Raw genomic sequence first — 20,299 nt, 5'->3', positions numbered from 1 at the left:
GAGTCGGGGGCGGCGAGGCCCGAAGGGAAAGCAAAGCCGGATTCTGGCCGACGATGCTGGAAGGCCTTGCCGGTGCAAGGCTTAAAGGGGAGGAATCGGACCGTGCGGAGAAACGGGTACGGGAGATGACCGGGTGGAGCGACCCGGTCGAGGAAAGGACGGGCTTCGTGGAAGCCGCTTGCCAGAACTACGAGGCTCTGGTAGAAGAGAAGCGGGTGGGGAGACCGGGGACGACCGGGCCCTCACAACGATACGAGACCCGGTCCGGGCCACGACGGGACGAAGCCGGCGGGGCCGGTACGCAAGATAAACCCCAGAAGGGCGGGTACCGTCTGGGGACGGAGATAGAAAGGACCACAGACTTACGAAAGGTCCTGGAGGAACGGATCCTCGACAGCAAGGTGGAGCTGTCGTTACGAGAGGTGCTGGGAATCGCCAAGAAGGAGTTCCACGACTCCATCGTGGACTTGGTGAAACGGAAGAGGCTGTCGACGGAGACAGAACCGGAAAGACCGGTGGAAGTGCGGACGACGCACCTAGACGACATGGCGCTGGGAGACGAGTGGGCGGAAAGCCACTATTCGAGACCACACTGGGCCCGAGCGACCACGGAAACCCCGGTGAAGATCGGCGATGTCCAGGAACCGGTGATAGCTTTGGTGGACCACGGATCGGAGATCAATTTGATGTCCATGGACTTCTATAAGAAGGGCAAATGGCCGATCAACACCAAGCACGGGTGGAAAATAAGGGCAGCAACGCGCGCCACCGAGGAACTGCACGGGGCCTGTCTGAATGTGCGAGTCAAGATCGGCGACGTTGAGATTGACCAGCACTTCTTCGTGCAGGAGACGTCTTCGCATCCGGTCATTCTGGGAGAGCCGTACATCACGGCGGCGCGAATGGAGACCAAAGTGCTGGACAATGGTTCGGCCTACGCAAGGGTCAAAAGCCAAGACGGGCGCCATTCGGTCCAGTTTCTGACGGTACGGCCGAACCACGAACGTAACCGCGATTCCCTCGGTTCCGAAAACCGAGAGGATTTTTAGAGAGGACTGCCAAGGCGTGGGGCCGCGACAGTCCGGATGCTCGGGAAAAACCCCACATCTGTACGATAAAACCTTGTACCATAGGTAGGGAATTTTTGTTCTCCGACAGCGGAGCGTGTACGATAGTCGGCATCGGCGGCCGAGAGAAGACAAAGGCGGAGGGGAGACTTCGAGCGTGCGGAGTTCTCGGCCCTGACGAGGAAATCAACGGAGCCGTGGAGGCGGTCTCATTCGACGACACCTTGGGAATGCTGGGAAAGGTAGTCGAAGAAGGCCTTAACGAAGACCGGACGATACCGGTGTGTTCCGAGGAGATGTACGGAGTCATCGCGGACTTCGGTCGAGGGCTCGAGTCAGTTCGGACGGCCCACGCAAGCACCAAGTACAAGACTGTGGACCGGAAGGTAAGGCCAGTCGCGGCACCCCTACCGGAGGACAGCGCATCGAGAATCAAAGGGGTTGCATCGGACCCTAGTCTACGAGATCCGGCCTGCATAGGACACACCTTCACCGACGAGACGCTCCGAGAGCTCAAAATTGGTGGGGGCGGGTTCCTACTGCCGGCGGAGGAAGACCGGTTTCGGAGAATGCTCGGAAGGCACGGGAAAGGCTTCGCATTCTCGCCGGAGGAAATCGGGTGCGTCGACCCGACGATCGTGGAGCCGATGGTGATATTCACGGTACCGCATGTACCATGGAATCTCAAGCCAATCCCGGTTCCGAGAGCTCACATCCCGAAGTTGATGGAGCTGCTGAGGCAGAAAGTTGATATGGGAATTCTCGAGCCGTCGAGCGCCCCATATTCGAATCGATGGTTTACCGTACCGAAGAAAAACGGTTCGTTGCGCTTCATCCATGACCTGCAGCCGGTCAATCGAGTGACCATTCGGAACGCAGGGATCGGACCGACCATAGACGAGTTCGCGGAGGCCTTCGCCGGAAGGTCAATTTACTCGGTCGGGGATCTATACTCAGGGTACGACCAGTTCCAGCTAGCCGTGGAGAGCAGAGACATTACGACGATGCGAACTCCCCTCGGCCTAGTTCGGATGTGTACACTGCCGCAAGGAGGGACCAACTCGGTGGCCCACATGGTGAATGCGATGAACAAGGTTCTGAGGGACTGTATCCCGGACATCACCATGCCGTTTCTGGACGACATCCCGATCAAGGGATGCCCGGTGGAAGAAAAGGACGAGACGATCGGGCCGGACGGATGCCGGCGATTCGTGGCAACGCACATCGACGACTGCGAGAAGGTGCTGCAAAGGCTAGAGGATGCGAGACTCACCTTCTCCGGGGAGAAGTCGGCCTTCGGGCAGTCAGAAATCATGGTGGTCGGACACTTATGTGGGCCGTATGGCCGGAAACCGTCTCCGGCAAAGGTAGAAGCCATCTCCGCGATGAAGCCCGACTGCAGCTCGGTCACGGAAGTACGAAGATTCCTGGGGGCATGCGCATTCTACCACATATGGATCCCGCATTACGCCCACGTTGCGGAGCCGCTATACGGATTGTTGAGGAAAGGGCGAAGATTCGAATGGCTAGACAAGCACGCGGAGTCGGTCCGGAAGCTGAAGGAGGCCCTTTCGGCAGCACCGGCGCTCCGAAAGGCTGTCTACGGGAAGGGCACCCCAGTGTACATAACGGTTGACACGAGTCCGACCGGAATCGGGTGGGTCGTCAACCAAGAAGACGGGGACGGCAATCGGTTTCCAATCCGATTCGGCGCGAAGGTCCTCAGCGAACGGCAGCGAGGATACGCCCAGGTTAAACGCGAACTCTGGGGTATCGTTTCGGCGGTGAAGGCCGACAAGGACTATCTGATCGGGACGGAGGTAATCATAGAGACGGATTGCATGCCGATTCTCGGCATGGTTTCCGGATGCGCGACGCCGGACCTGGCAATGCTCAGGTGGATAGCGTACATCAAGTCCCTAGACCCGGTAATACGGCACATTTCCGGGAAAGACAACGCCATGGCCGACATGCTTTCAAGGGCGAGATTCGAGGACGAGGGCGGCATGGTCTCGGAGGACGAAGAGGTCGGCGTGGACTTCTTCGAGACTGCGTATGTAACAACCGGCGGGACAAGCACTCCGGCGCTTAACGACTTCGACGCGAGCAAGTATGACGGGGAGTGGCTGCAGATCGGTGGGTTTTTGAAGACAATGACGCCCGATGCGTCATGGACGAAGGACGAGGCCAACCGGATCCGGAGGAAAGCGTACCGGTTCTTTCTCCGGGATGGCTACCTATGGAAGCACCCGAAGAAGAGGGACGGCGCTCCGCTCCGGGTGGTGGCGATGAAGGAAGAACAGGAGGAGCTGCTGACGGCCTACCACGACAGCCCTTGGGCTGGACACCGTGGGACATGGGCTACGTTTGAGAAACTGAAGGGGAAGTATTGGTGGCCGGGGCAGTACCGGGACGTGCATCGGTTCGTGACAACTTGCGAGAGCTGTCAGATGCACTCCATAGTCCAACATCGGGACGAGCTTCACCCCACGTACCCTCCGACCATCCACTTCAAATGGATGGTAGATCTGGTGACGATGCCAATGGGGGTAGGACAGATGCGGTACCTGGTCCTAGCACGGGAGGATCTGACGAACCAGGTGGAAGGCCGGGCCCTTCCGAACAAAACGACCACGGCCGTATGCCGGTTCCTAATCGAGGACGTGATATGCCGGTACGGGTGCGTCGGGAAGATCGTGGCTGATCGAGGGGAGTTGGACACCGAAGAAGCCGCGGAGCTGTTCGACCGGCTCGGAGTTAAGCTCTCGCTCACCACTGCGTACAATCCGGAGGCGAATGGGAAGGTGGAGCGCGGACACGGGCCGATCGTCAAGGCGTTGGTTCGGGCATGCGGAGGCCAAGTCGGTAACTGGCCGCGGCTGCTACCTTATGCTTTGTGGGCAGACCGGACCACGCACAGTTCGGTAACCGGGTACATGCCGACGGAGCTCATGTTCGGCCAGAAGCCTATCATGCCAATGGAACGGACGATCCCCTCATGGGCAACGGTCGATTGGAGGGACGAGATGAGCCGGGAGGAGTTGTTGGCCGCGCGTATACGACAACTCGAGCGGAGACCGGAGGACGTGGAACTGGCTACGAAGAGGCTCCGGGTGGCGAGGGCAAAGAACAAAGCCAGGTTCGACCGAACGCACCGGCTCCGACCGAAGAAAATCGAAGAAGGTGACTGGGTGCTCGTCTACGACAGCAGCCTCGACAACCAGCACCGAGCCACACGGAAGTTCGCACGAAGGTGGTTTGGGCCTTACGCGGTACGGAGCGCCAATGGCAACGGGACATATCACCTGGCGGAACTCGACGGCACGAGAATGGCGATACCGGTTGCAGGGAAGCGGATCAAAGCGTTCAAGAAGCGACACGACGACGAGCCCGACCCGGCTCTCCTGGTCGGCAGTGACGAACGATCCGAAAACGAGGAAGAACCGACGGGCGAGGAATGAAGACGGGCCGGTTTTCTCCGTCCCAACTCTCTTGGCGCATACCGGAGGATGCGCGGTTAGGTGGGGGCGGATGTCGTGAAGAAAACCGTCCCTAAGCGGAATCGGCGCACCGGGGCGTAGGAACCGGTTCTTCACACGCGCACGCTCCAAGTTGTACATAGAATCGAATTAGGAGGATAATCGGGAGGAACGGGCCCTAACACGAGTGAAGACAAAGACCGCGCGAACAGTCTTTTCGGTCACGCGCGCGAACTGTACGAGTCGGCGGCGTAACTACGCGGATGCGTGCAGAACGGAGGAGATCCCTGACAAAAGGGACAGGGAATAAAGCTGACAGGAAGGCCTGCTCAACGGCCTATATAAGGAGCAGGAAAGAGCTGTTGCAGATATCTCGCACGGGGAGGACGAAGTGCTGCCGAACCGATTTCGGGGCTTCTCTCTCACTCCCGCTTTCTCTGTCTTCTGCTCCATCGCGTACCTGTGCAGGTTTCGAGGAGGCTTGTGCTGTTCCGTGGAACGCCCCGAGTGCGTCCTGCAGCACCTCCGACCTGTTTTCCCCCTTTCTGTGCGTCGCGACATACAGGGGTCGGCATCTGTTCGCCGCCCTGTTCGTTTTCGTTAGTATCTATTTCGTGCCCCACCGTGGGTTGTAATACTGTAGTCTGTTATTTTCTTGCTTTCAGAAGTAGATATCTTTCGTTGTTGCGTCCATCTGCGTCGGCGTTTATTTGTGATCTCTGTTTGTTGGGCCGTGTCCCGGTGCAATCTTCGGTTCTGTGTAATCGGGTCTATCTCTCTTACTTCTCTCTCTCTTGCTCTTCGGTCCGAGACCCCCGTGGTCCCTCCTCCTTTCTGCACGCAAGGGCGTAGCAACCCCCACACCGTCTTCTGCAACCTCGACTGCCACGAAACGGCTCCCCCTGCATATGTCATTACATACCCAGATGTAGACCGGCTGGTATCCGCATCAGCCGACATATCCGAATCGGTAAATCCATCGAGTTCGGGTTTACCGGAGCCGAATCGGAGGCACATGTTCGAAGTGCCCTTTAAGTATCGGAGTATCCATTTGACCGCGTTCCAGTGCTCCTTGCCGGGATTACTCATATACCGGCTCACCACTCCAACTGCATATCCTATGTCCGGTCTTGTACACACCATTGCGTACATCAAGCTCCCGATGGCAGAGGCATATGGTACTTTCAACATGCCCTCCTTCTCAGCCTTTGTCTTGGGGCTTTGCTTGCTGGACAGCTTGCAGCTTGCAGTTTGCCGGGAGTGTTGACCCGACCGGTCTTGCTTCCGACATGTTGAACCGGTGAAGCACCTTTGTCACGTACTTCTCCTGTGACAGCCACAACTGCTTCTTCTTCCGGTCCCGGATGATGTGCATCCCTAGTATTTGCCTCGCCGGACCCAGGTCCTTCATTGAGAAGGTTCGGTGAAGAGCCTTCTTCAGCATCCGTATCTTGACCTGGTCTCGTCCGACGATCAACATGTCGTCCACGTACAGGAGGAGTATTAGAAAGTCTCCTCCTTCGAACTTCTTCACAAACACGCAGTGATCGGACTGCGTTTTGTGGTACCCTTCATCTGTCATGAAGGAGTCGAACTTCCGGTACCATTGCCGGGGAGCCTGCTTCAGACCGTAAAGGCTCTTCTTCAACCGGCATACCAGGTGCTCCTTCCCTTTCTTCTCGAATCCTTCCGGTTGCTGCATGTAGATCTCTTCTTCGAGGTCACCGTGAAGGAATGCCGTCTTCACGTCCATCTGTTCTACCTCGAGGTCCATGCTTGCCGCTATGCTCAGCACCGTCCGGATGGAGGTCATCTTCACTACCGGGGCAAATATCTCGTCGAAGTCGACGCCCTTCTTCTGCTGGAACCCCTTCACCACGATCCTGGCTTTGTATCTCGGGGGGTTTCCGGCATCTCCCGGTTTCAGCTTGAACACCCACTTGTTTCGAAGTGCCCGCTTTCCTTTCGGCAACTCCACAAGTTCATATGTGTGGTTCTCATGCAGGGAATCCATCTCCTCCTGCATGGCACTTAACCACCTGCGGCTATGAGTGTCGTGCTTCGCTTCTTCAAAGCTCTCCGGCTCCCCCTCGTCGGTTAGCAGCACGTGCTCTGGTTCCGGAAATCTCCGGGGGGCCCTTCTCTCTCTTAGAGGATATCTCCGTTCCGGAGCTTCGGTAACCGTCTCCTCCATTTCCTCTTCATCCAAATCCATTTCGGGATCGGGGCCGGTTCCGGTATCAGTTTCATCTTCCTCGGCCGGTTCTGTTTCTTCACCGTCTTCGGCCGGATCCTCGAGTGCTAACCGGTCCCTTTCCGGTCGGGACTGCTCCTCGTAGAGTTGATTCTCACCGGTCGACTTGGAGCTCTTCATCTTCTTCTCCGACTCCCAGTCGGCGAGTGTCTTGTCCTCCATGAAGATGATATCTCGACTCCTGAATATCTTCTTGTCGACCGGGTCCCATACTCGGTAGCCGAACTCGTCGTCGCCGTAACCGAGGAATATGCATGGTCGGGTCTTTGGATCTAGCTTTCCTCTCCGGTCCTTTGCCACATGCACGTATGCGAGACACCCGAACACCTTCAGATGCCGGTAGGATACTTCCCTACCGGTCCACACTCTCTGCGGCGTGTCTCCGTCCAAAGGTACTGAGGGTGATCTGTTTATCACGTATGTCGCCGTCGACATTGCCTCAGCCCAAAACCCCTTGGGTAATTTCGCATGCGCCAGCATACTCCGGACCCTCTCCATTATGGTCCGGTTCATCCTCTCGGCCAGCCCGTTCAGTTCCGGCGTCTTCGGCACAGTAAACTCGAGCCGGATTCCCTTCGAGCGACAGTACTCCGCGAACTGCCCCCGGTATTCTCCTCCGTTATCCGCTCGTATCGCTTTCAGCTCCTTGCCGGATTCCCTTTCCACTCTCGTGTGGAGTTCTTTGAAGACGGACAATACTTGGTCCTTTGTCTTCAACGGTGCCGTCCACAACTTCCGGCTATGGTCATCTATGAATGTCACGAAGTACTGGGCTCCGCCATGTGACTTCGTTTCTACTTGACACACGTCAGTGTGCACCAGCTCCAATGGTGCGCTACGTCTCGTCGGTGGCCTTGAGTGGAAGGAGGTCCGGTTTTGCTTACCGGCCAGACAGTCGGTGCACTTCTCCAGGTGCACATGCTTCACTGGAATAAGGTTGTCTTCTGCAAGCCTCTTCATCCCCTTCTCACTCATGTGGCACAGTCTCTTGTGCCACAGCTCACCGGCAGTGTCGGCTGCCACATTCAACTCCTCCGGACATAGCCGGGAATTCATCAGGTACTGCGTGTTGACTTTCCGGGCCCGAGCCACTATCAGGCTCCCCTTGCTGAACTTCATGACACCGTTCCGGATGCTACCCGTGTAGCCTTCATCGTCTAGCCTCCCGGCCGAAATCAGGTTCAATCGAACCTCCGGAACGTGTCGAACATCCTTCAGCAGCATCTTGCATCCGGTTGATGTCATCAGCCACACGTCTCCTATGCCGGCAATCCGGCATGTACCTTCATTTCCCATCCGGACACAGCCGTGCTCACCGGCTATGTAGGATGAGAAGTATTTCTTCTCCGGGGTCAGGTGGAACGACGCTCCGGAATCGACCACCCAGGTCATCTCTTCACCGGCAAGGTTCAGCTCCCTCTCTTCGGTAATGAGCATTATCTTTTCTTCACTTGCCGCGAGTGCCGTCGTTCCTTTCCGGTCCTGCCCTCGCCGATCCGGACCTCTCCGGTCCGTGGCTCCCCGGTATGCACCGTTTCTCTCCGGTGACTTCTTCGAATCGGTGTCGTCGGCTCCGTTGTCCTTTCGGTAATGCCGACAATTCTTCCGGAAGTGCCCCGGCTTCCCACAGTGGAAGCATGTGGGTCTTCCTCTTGACTGCGACCGGGTCCCCGACTTCTCCCGTCTTTGCGGACTCCGGTTCCATTGTCTTCCCCGTTCCGATTCGGTAAGCAGCGCCTTCGAGTCGGAGGCCGGTTCTTTATCTCTCCGACGCGCTTCTTCGTTCAGAATACTTGTCTTTACCGTTTGTAGGGACAAGTTATCTTCCGTGCAGGAGGTGCTGAGAGTCACCACCAAGTTCTCCCAACTTTCCGGCAATGTACACATCAGGATGATGGCTTGCATTGCATCCTCCAACGGGAACTTGATCGCCGCAAGCTGGTTCACGAATCCCATGAACGTGCTTACGTGTTCCACCATATTCTCGTCGTCCCGGTACTTGAGGTTCACTATCTTCCTCATCAGGGAGGTCCGGTTCAACGCATTCTTCCTCTCGTAGAGGCCCGACAGCTTCTTCCACATCTCATATGCGTTGGTGTCGTTCGCCACATGTTGCAGGACACTTACATCTACATATTGTCGGATCGTCGCTACGGCTTTCCGGTTCAGGAGCTTCCATTCCGACTCTATTACCCCCTTGGGTATCTCGGCATTGTCGATCGGTTCGTACAGGTCTCGGACGATGAGAAGGTCTTCCATCTTTATCTTCCAGTCGGCGTAGTTCTGTGAGTTCAACACCATCATGCCCGGAGACCCACTACCGCCGCCTTCCATTTTCTGTGTTAACCGTGCTCTGATACCACTCTGTTAAACAACAGTGCTCGGCCACAACCGAGGGATAGGACCAACTCACAGAAAAACGGGAAATACAAAATGCACCGTTCAGTAGAGAGAAGAGTACACAGGATGTTTTACGTGGAAAACCGTAAATGGGAAAAACCACGGGAGTCCTCAAACTCCAACTATCACTATGAACAGAGATGTACAATGGTGAAGCCACAAGGCAACAACCTTGAGCTCACTGTCTTCGCCACAGGCGTCGGTAATACACAGAGGCGTCGACCTCTTCCTTTCTCTCCCTCTCTCTCTCTCTCTCGGCTGCTCTCTTCACTTCGCTCCCTCTGAGTGAAAACAGAAAATGAGCAACAACAACCTAAACTGTTTGCCCTAAGTCATATTTATACACATATGACTTTCGGGCTATTTACAAATATAGTCTCCGCATCCGGATCTCTCTCCGGGTACTTCGTCATCCGGCTCCGTAACCGGGGTCTTCATCATCCGGCTCCGTAACCGGGTCTTCGTCATCCGGCTCCGTAGCCGGGGTCTTCATCATCCGGCTCCGTAACCGGGTCTTCGTCATCCGGCTCCGTAGCCGGGGTCTTCATCATCCGGCTCCGTAACCGGGTCTTCGTCATCCGGCTCCGTAGCCGGGGTCTTCATCATCCGGCTCCGTAACCGGGTCTGCCGTCATTCTTCTCCGGACATCTCATCCGGAGGGACCGAAAATCCCAACAGTTTGGGCCATTTGTGTAATTAGCATAAATGGTAGTTGCCCTAAGTCGGTCACTATATAAAGTGACCTAGTAACCTTTTTGTAAGGTTGTTTTGTATTATTGTTTCTATTGAATGAAAGAGTTCTTTTGTGCCTCCTCTCTCTCTCTCTCTCTCTGTGCACGATCTTGGAAACTGTCATACGCAGGTACTCAACCCCAATCGAATGCTACTTGATCTTCCGCGACACGGCCTTGTCTTCAACATCTAACCATTAGACGCATTATTCCTTTGCCGAACATGATTTTCTTCGATCAACAGAATCGATTGAAGGTCGAAAAAGGAAGGAGGGTTCTCCCTCGCAAGAATGGCTAATCTAATTGTGCCGAATCGAGGTGCCACGCCGCCCAGGCATATTTGCATCATTTCTTCATCGTCGATTACGACATTAATCAAACCGAGGGCATCGCACAACTCCTTGATCTTCAAGGTATAGCCGGTGATCGACATGTCTCTCTATTGCATGTTGTTTAGATCCTGTCAAGTTGTAGCTTTCGTGCAACCGTATTGGCCGCAAAAATCTTCTTGAGATTTCCCCAAGCTTCTTTCACTGTTTTCGAATCTCGAATATAGCCTAGCATGTGGTCATGAACGCATGACGCAAGGCAGTACAACACACGGCTCGTGGCCTGCTCCCACGCTAGGTAGTCGGCGTGTGTTGGGTTGGGTTGCGTTTCATGAGCTCCCTCGATGTAGCTCTAGTAACCTTGTCTGACAAGGTATTGATGCATCTTGTACTCCCAAGGTGCGAAGTTTGTTCTATCGAGCTTCTCGGTAGGAAGAGTGATTCCCATCTGGGTGTTCATTGTCGAACTTCTTCTACTCTTGATGCAAGCTATGCAAAAGTCATTGTTGCAGCAATCAGTTGGGTCTCTGCTAGCTTGAGCACGACACACGTGAAGGCGATGGGCTTGGATCAAGCTACCACATGCTCTGATACCATGTAAAGAATCAAGAGTGATTTTGTACACCGGAAGGACTCTGTGTGTGTGTGTGTGTGTGTGTGTGTGTGTGTGTGTGTGTGTGTGTGTGTGTGTGTGTGTGTGTGTGTGTGCACGTGAGACAAGAGAGAGAATGAGAGAGAGAACTATAACAAGAAACTGTATATTACATCCAACAGTTACTAAGTTACAAAAAGGTTGGTTTAAGTACCAAGTAGGCTAGGGCAAGTGCCCTTTCAACTATTTACAAAACTAGCATGGTATGTCCATGGGCTAGTGTGCCCTAGTGTGAAACCTATCTCTATGGGAAGTTGAGTTCGACTCTCAACACGCCCCTTCAAACACAACTTCCATCTGTCGAAAAGTTGTTTCGGTTCGGTCTTCGGAGTCTGGCTTTCAGCTTTCGTAATCCTTGAACTGGATTGTTCGGCTTTTCGGCTTCGTGCCATCATGCTCTGACTAGTCTGGTCGGCTTCGATCAACTAACTGTTACTGTAGACAACTGGAGCCGGCTTCGAAAAATCTGGTCGATATGTTTGGAGGCATTCTAAACAACTAGTCTGGTCAGCTTCGAAAAATCCGGTTCATCAGAACACCTCCAAGCATATCGACGTTTGATATCACTTTGTTCGGGACTACGTCATCTCAAGGAAAAACGGCCTTGAAAAGATATCTACAGCCGAAAATGTCGCAAATGGGATGACCAAATGTCTTTCAGCGGATCGATTCTGATCCCTACAACATCAGATGGGCATAACTAAGAATCAGTCTGATTAAGCCCGACACTCAGGATGTTTTTCAAACAATCGACTTCGACAGCTCGAATCTCAGTCTTTGTTTTCCCAATCTTGGCCAATTCAGCCTTCTATTTTTCAAAGTTCATGGACTCGAACAAAGTTTTTTATTTGTTCGAAAAACCATGTATCAATCTAGATTGTACATTTATTTCGATTTACAGATTTTTGATGTATATGTCCATTACGGGGGAGTGTTGAATGCAAGTCTCTAATGAATGTATTCACATCGCCTCCCTTTGTACACACTACGTTTAGGCTATTTATGTAAATAGTGAGAAGGGCAATTGCCCTAAGTTAGTCAGTATATAAACTGACTTTGTAACCTAGCTTTCTAGCGGTTACAAATATAGTTCATCGTGTGCCTAACATCTCTCTCTCTTGTGTTCTTGTTAATCTTCCTTCTTGATTCTGTTTCTAGTTGCCATCAATCTTCTTCATTGCATCTATTAACAATCTCCTCACAGAAGAGTGTTAAGATTGTTCTGCACCTAGACGGTCGCGTTCTCAACACACGCAGACAAGCCACTAGCTCGAACCACATGTTTAGCATCACCTCACCGAATGGAAGCTTTTGCCGCTAAAAAACAAACTTGCAAAGTCTAGTCCAAAGGTGGCAAATCGATAAGCATGCCCCCATAAGCCATATCTCCTCAAAAAATTTAGAGTTTGTACCTATCACCCCAACACATTGGAACACGATGCCACCTTGCACTATAAAACCATGTCCCTGTGGGTTTAACTATTCTGCCCAGCCTTCTCCTTTTAATGTGAAACCCTGTATGGAACCTCACACAACTTTCCCATCCACACTGCAAGTTGCCAAGATTATGAGGCTTGTACACCAAATGTTAATCACCTCTATACAATTGTAGAAATAGTGAGGGATTGATTCCAAAGCATGTCCACATAGCTGACAACCAGCCTCACCACCACGAGAACCCAACCACTTCCCTACAGGTACCACCTTATGGCTAAGAAGCCACAACCAAACCTTTATTTTTTCTGGCGTATCCAATGTTCGTAGTCTCCCCCAAAATTACTTCGAAAAGTCATATGATATGCCTTATCCTTCCAACTATTGCTAGTCTATACAACACCCACCGATTTGGAGCCAATGATTTGCCTTCCTAGCTTAGTATTTGTATTTAAAACACTTTTTCAGTTTGGTTGTACCCGGTTTTTGCCACCATACCTCCAATGGATCCCACTCCAAATCACATAGGGGCTTATTCTCAAAAAGCCATAGTTTACAATCATAGATTGACATATTCGAATTCGTGGGGGTTCCCATTCGAATGCAAATGAATACGTATACGAATGCATGGTCAAGTATTCGTTTAACCCAAAAAAATAAAAATAAAAAGAGTACAAGAACTCCCTCCTTTTTTAGTTTCCTAGGATAAAAAAAAGGACTTGACAATAAAAAGAGACATTAAAAGAGGGACTATAAAAAGGGACATTAAAAGAGGGACTTGAAAGTTGACACTAATAATTTTATATAATAAACATAGATTGACATATTCGCATTCGTGGTGTTTCCCATTCGAATGCAAACGAATACGAATACGAATGGTTAGTCAAGTATTCGTTTAACCCCCCCCCCCCCCCCCAAAAAAAAAAAAAAAGAACTTAACAATAAATAGGGATAATGAAAGAGGGACTTTTGGGACTTGACACTACTAAAAATTTATAATAAATGTATAGTCGTTTTATTTTTAATAAATAAATAAAATAAAATAAAGGCTGATTAATTTCTCACTTTTTATTTCCTCAAAATTTATGGATATTTTTATCTTGACATTAAAAATGGTACTTCAAACTAATTATATCTTCAAAGTTCATACTAATAGTAATCATATTTGTATAATAAATATAAAAATATTCATTTTAAAAAAATTAATTAATTAAAATAAGTTTCATAAACTCTCTGACACTATAATCTATTAATGAATAATTGTTTTTTTTGGTGAAATACATTTATTTAAATAAATAAATAATTTTTTATATTTATTTTACAAAACGAATGGTTTTTTAATATTCTTGGGGCCATTTTGTATTCTCGAATATTGAGAATATTGCGCATGGAGAATAACACGAATATCACGCATGTGTCAATCTATGATAATAAATATAAAAGTATTCGTTTTATTTTTAATAAATAAATAAAACTAAATAAAAGGTCATTAATTCCTCACTTTTTATTCTCTCAAAATTTATGGATATTTTTATTTTGACATTAAAAATTGAAGTTCACACTAGTCATATTTCTATAATAAATACACAAATATTCGTTTTTTTAAAAAATTAATTAATTAAGATAAAGGTTCATAAACTTCCCCATTTTTTATTTGACACTATAAAGGAGAGTTAATACTAATCATATGTTTATAATCTATTAATGAATTATTGTTCTTTTTTTAGTGAATTAAATTAATTTAAATATAAATATAAAAATTTTATATATTTATTTTATAAAACGAATGGTTTTATAATATTCTTGGGGTCATTTTGTATTCTCGAAGATTGAGAATATCACGCATGGAGAATATGGCAAATATCATGTATGTGTCAATCTATGTTTACAATCATGATCAAGTTTCCTAGGGCCCAGGTTCAATTTCCACCTCTTACCCTACAACACTACCAACCATCGTCCATCGTCCATCAATGCACTTAGGTTGCCCCACAAACGATCCTCGTTAGATGTGCACCTATTGCGGATAATTTGTGCGTCACCCTCACCTACAAACCAACTCAACCAAACTCCCTCTTCTGCATTCGGCTTATCTAATCCATCAACTACGTTATTTATCAGTTGGCTTGTCACCTTTGCTAACCTTCCATTAAACCTAATGTTACTAGCCTGACCATCCCACGTTTGCATGTTGAAAACCTCCCAATCTCTTATCGACGTAACATTGTACTCTAACATACACCCCAGGGCAAGTATTTTTTCTATCTAAGCATCATACCGTCTTCACTTCTAATCCTAAGATTCCAAAACAACGATTGTCATAGTCATTCATCTAACGATTTTAGTTGCATTAAGACCTGTAAACCTTCTCTTAGAATTGACCATACCTTCATTATGGCGCATGAACCACCCTATCCTCCATGCCAATCAGTTCTTTCGACTTAAAAACTGGACTAAACAATCACCATGTATTTGCCTCCCAAGGATCGCCATTCTTTAGGCACCAAAGGTTAACTCTATTCCCAAGGAGCACCTTCCACAATTTTGGTCTAGCATGTAGACTTCACTACGACCACCCTACCTGCAAGGGAAAGCTTTTACTTATGCCCATTGTCGAAGCTTTTTTCTAATTTTGTCTTTCACTTGCTAGAGTTGTTTATTTTTAGGTGTCTCAACTCCCACCAAAAAGCTTAATACAAAATTAGTTTCGTCAATCAACGGGTAGATCATTTCTATTTATTGTTGATATTAATTTAATAACCAAATTAGCATTTGTTTAACACCAATCTAGGAGTGATGCTTAATTAAGAACAAACACAACAAAGCTCATGATTATTTAAATCATTCTCATAGTAATTTGTGTTCGGAAGTGTGTAGAGTTTATTGCACTAATTTGGTTATTTACAAGCACTCATCAAAAGTAGAACACATTAATCCAAATTTGTATGGGATTGAGGTGATTTCTATTCGATATATTCTAAAATCTTAAAAATTGTGATCACATTAAGTTGACAAATGTACAATTAATCAACCACCACAAAGATCGCATTTTGAAAATAGTGTAACGAGTTAAATAAAGACAATTAGCTTCAACTACTTTGTTACATCCATCAATTATTAAGATGTTTAAAAATGAGCAATTCTTCTTTTGAATTACATTATAAAAAAATCAATAAACCATTTAAGTGGAGTGAAGGGAGACGTTAGGGACAACAATGGTGCTTGATTTTAATGTTGGTTTCTTCATACCACCCTTCTATTCTATGGAACAACAACGAATCTAAAGAGTGGTGTGTGCGGCGTGCACGTGTGTTCATGAACACATTTGCATCTACCAACCTAAGAAAACAAAAGTTGGTGAATGTATATATATGTATAATAATGTGGTTATAGAAATAAGGATAAGATTGATGTTACCTCTACCTTAAGAAAGGTGAAATCCAAGAATTCTAGCTATTTTTATTTCACTAAATTATAACAAACGTTGCTATAACATTTCCACAATTTGTCTTTCCACATTGTAGATTCTATTGTTTTGAGCACGTAGAAAACTATATTGAAACAATGTACTCCAAATCAAGAGGATGAAGCCAAGCAACTAACGTATGGGTCTATCGGAAATGTTGTGTAAGGTCCACATAAAAAAGATTGTTTTCTTAAAGTTGAAGGACCCACCCTTTAATTTTCACAGGGGCCATATGAGAAGTGTACAGATTTGATGGTGATTTCCATATATTAGATTATCTTCATGCCCACACAAAAACTTGGGGTGCAAAGTTCAAATACGCAAAAAACACGAAAAATATTAAAAGAACCTAAACATGCATACGATTATATCACATGAAATCATGTACTAAGGTATAGCTTGCAAACTGGGTTTCAAGTAGATTGTAGGTGGGCCATGGTTAGGTTGTGATGAAAGTTCCTTTCTTTTTCAAGTCATCCCTTGTAGGCTCTTCTTGCAAATCAAGCTACGAATTTGTGTATTCCACATTCATACATTTGTATCACATTAATCTTACATTCTATGCATAATCATATAACATTAACATACAACGCATGGGTTTGTTATACAAGGTATGACCATATCTATATATAGTAAACATGAATGAGGTTTATTCAGTATATGTATTCCATCTACTATCATATTTTCACTTCGAAGAGACAAATTTTCTTTGTTGAAATATAGTCACAAAAATGTTTTATGTATGGATATAATAAATCCATGTATACTAAATTATGTTGTATGCATGTATTATACTCAATCAATTGATTAATAGATAATAAACACATGCATATGTTGGACTATTGTATACATAATAAACTTTGGACAGTGATGTGCATATATTGGATTAATAAGCATGATCATACCTATGCACAATGAACATGTGAACCATATGTATACATGTGCATTTGATGCCTTACATGCCTTGATCATATCTATTCCTAATAAACATGTCCATTTGTTGATATATATAGTAAGCATGGGCAGAGGACATATTCATTGCTATTAAATACAACAAAACTTTGGATACCTTATTTATAATGGATTTTAAGGAGCTTATACATAGTATTGCCAATGCTCCTAAGCTACAACTATCTTCCAATGCCCTCTTCATCATAATCACAATCTTTGTTGTTCCATCATTGGCGTTGTCACCATATCTTCTCCTTACCATGTTTTGGGCATTGAAAGATTGCCTCGCAAACTTCTTCACAAGCTCTCCTTTCTATTATTTCATTCTCAATTTCCTCATTCTCACATTAGTCTTCACATCGGGCATTCTTGATGAACAAGGAGAGGAAAAAGAAATGAACTTACAAGATGAAAGAGAACACTCAGATGATGACAATGACGACAAGCGTCATCATCATAACAATTGCAACACAACAAGCTCTCATATGATGGCTAACGAAAAGATTACTCTTGATCAAGTTTATGAAACGACACGAGGGGTATTCACTCCATTAAAGGATAATGACGTTGGAGAGACAACGAGTTTAATGTTCATCGAAGATGTGATCATAAACAATAGTGAGAGACCAAAGAAATCTTCAAATGAAGATAATGTAGTAGAGACTTATAGTATGAAACCAACATGTCCATGTAAAACTACCCATGTTTCATTAACTATATGTGCATTAGGAACTAATATCCAAGGATCCGAGTTTGAGCTTTCTCATTCTCTCTCATCACATGAAGATAGTCTCATAACATATGATTGTGATTGCCAAAATCAACAAGGTTATATTTCAGAAGTTCATCATGGAATTGATTCATCACTTGTTACCTTTGTTATGGAATATGATCAATTAGAAAACCCACTCAATATTTGTGTGGAATCATCATCATCATTGGAGATCACAATGAAGGATGAAGGCCTCCAAATGATTCCAAATGATGACAACGAAGGCTCATCAGGTGACATTAATGTTGGTGTTGGTGTTGGCGTTGGTGTTGATATTGATATTAGTAGTGATGCAAATGTTTATGACAACGAACGAGATGGGATGAACATTTCAACACTAAAAAACAAGAATGATCACAATGAGCTTGTCAAATATTACAACAATGACTATGTCAACCAAGTCCATGAGTCATCAAACAAGAATGACATGAGAGGGATGATATTATATGAAGATGATGTCCAATCACGTGTGATTAGCATTGAGGAGGAGAATTATGACATGAGCACAGAGGAGCTAAATGAGAGAGTGAGCGCTTTTATTACCAACTTTCGTAAAAAGCTCATGACATCATCATTGAAGGACAATTAGTCAACACTCTTCATCATAAACAAATAATTAAAAACCAATTTATCTTTATTCAATTTTCTAGCTACATAATTTACAACTTCTTTAATCTAATATGTATCTTGGAGCAAAGCTTTATTTCTAGGTAAACTTCTAGTCTATTTTCTTGGAACTAGGGCAACATGTCCTTGTTGCTTCATAACTTCCCAAGGGATAACATCCTTTTGTGGGTGCATTTGTTATATTTGTAAGTCTGCATTCTTTAGTAGAAGCCTTTATATGGGTGATAGTATATATATATATGTAATCTTAAATTCTTTAATCAACCATGTTGATATATTGTATTGTTATGGGGAACTCAAGAGTTTATTAGAGTAGGTCTTATGAATCATAAGCTAGTACCAAATCCATTTGAGTTAGGCACAAAACCAATTTATTCAAGTAACCAATACAATGGTAGTTACTTTTCCTCAATAATCTTGATGAATCTCCTATAATCCACACAAATGTTGCAATTTCTTCTCGTTTGTGTGTGGAGACATCTTCCACATGAGTTTAACCTTTCTTCTATGGGGATGTTATGCTTTGATACTATGTGTTCTAGCAACAACTCTTGTTTATGTAAATTTGGCTTTTGATTGGGTTTTAACAATAATTGGTATTCTCACCTTCAAGTAGAGTTGCAACATAAATCATTGACGAAGGATTCTATTGGACCTTTTCTAAGGTCGGAAACAAAGTTGTGACCAAGAAATGAAGGCACTTGCAAGTCCAAATGACATGTACTTGTAAATGAAAGTATCAAACACTTTAGCAAAACTTGTCTTATATTGGTCACGTGGGGCAACTGTTAATTGGCTATAACCATAAAAAACATTTATGAATGTTGTAGATGTACAATCCTTTCCTGCTACCCATTCCAAGTGTTCTAAGGCATTAAGTAGTTATCTTGAATAGTGGTGTCAGTTTTTTAGGTATGAAGACTATAAGGGACGCCCAAGCAATGCACTCTATAGGATAACCTACGACAATCTCAAGCATCTTCTCAATTTCATCTGTGACTTTGTGTTCATTGCAAGTGTTCATCCATCTAGGCCTTTGGCAAATTGGGACGATATCTTCTTACACATGGATGCCATGTGTGACAAATTCAAGAAGTACTCCTTTCATATATTTGTAGCTCCACACAATTACATCCTCAAACTTTTTTTGAGGAATGCCAATAACTAAACTTGCTCTCGTGGGGATAAATCTATTGCTATGAAAATAGGTTTATGGTTACTTTCATCGGACCATTAGAAGGCCATTCATGTTTGTTCAATTAAAAATATGTCTTTAGAGTTCCTTGTGAAGTAAACTGTAGAAATAAGGAATGACTTAGAAGTCCTCAACATTTTCAAATAGGGCTCATGGTAGGACCATAGAAAGGTGCATACAATAGAAAGTAACTTATTTGAGGCTAGCTTGGGCCCTTTGTTACCATGGTAAACACCGAAAGACCCTCACAAACCAAAAGTTTTTGTAGAGGATTTCACATATCAAGAGCATCACAAGGAGGCCCCTATTCTTTGTTAGTTCAACTTGACTTTGCTCAACATCAAGAATTGTTTCGAGTAGATACTGCTTTCCCTTACCTTATCCAAACTATGTACATTTGGAATACTTGAGTTTTGATGAGATTGGAAGTTTTTGAAAAATGAAAGATGGTTCAGATATTTTGGAAGCACAAAGAAGGCGCGGAAGCGTCTAGAAAAGTCAAAGGAGATGAGAACCTCATGGGATGTCGTCAACCTAGAAGTAGTGAAAAGCTTTAGAAGGAAAAATGTGTAGTCATTATCCCAAAGGAATCATATAAGGGAATATATAATATATGCAAACAACTCCCAAACAACCAAGTGACCTTCGCAACACAAACCAAAAGTTTTTGTAGAGGATTTCACATATCAAGAGCATCACAAGGAGACCCCTATTCTTTGTTAGTTCAACTTGACTTTGCTCAACATCAAGAATTGTTTCGAGTAGATACTGCTTTCCCTTACCTTATCCAAACTATGTACATTTGGAATACTTGAGTTTTGATGAGATTGGAAGTTTTTGAAAAATGAAAGATGGTTCAGATCTTTTGGAAGCACAAAGAAGGCGTGGAAGCGTCTAGAAAAGTCAAAGGAGATGAGAACCTCATGGGATGTCGTCAACCTA

At 46.1% G+C, this 20,299-nt stretch overlaps 1 protein-coding gene across 1 annotated transcript; it reads left to right on the top strand.

The window, feature by feature from the left end:
* Positions 1-16,363: 16,363 nt before the first annotated feature.
* Positions 16,364-18,528, top strand: LOC147867907 (uncharacterized). Its single transcript, XM_087315817.1, has 2 exons — positions 16,364-16,423; positions 16,826-18,528. The coding sequence occupies exon 2, from the start codon at positions 16,892-16,894 to the stop codon at positions 18,122-18,124; it is 1,233 nt and encodes a 410-aa protein (XP_087171943.1). The 5' UTR covers positions 16,364-16,423; positions 16,826-16,891; the 3' UTR covers positions 18,125-18,528.
* The last annotated feature ends 1,771 nt before the right edge of the window (positions 18,529-20,299 follow it).

Source organism: Azolla caroliniana, unplaced genomic scaffold, assembly GCF_043228905.1.
Source record: "Azolla caroliniana isolate FFs.n. ecotype wild unplaced genomic scaffold, voAzoCaro1.0.p SCAF_2, whole genome shotgun sequence".
Lineage (NCBI taxonomy): Eukaryota > Viridiplantae > Streptophyta > Polypodiopsida > Salviniales > Salviniaceae > Azolla > Azolla caroliniana.
Note: the sequence above shows the minus strand (reverse complement) of the source record. Positions and strands in the feature narration are given on the sequence as shown.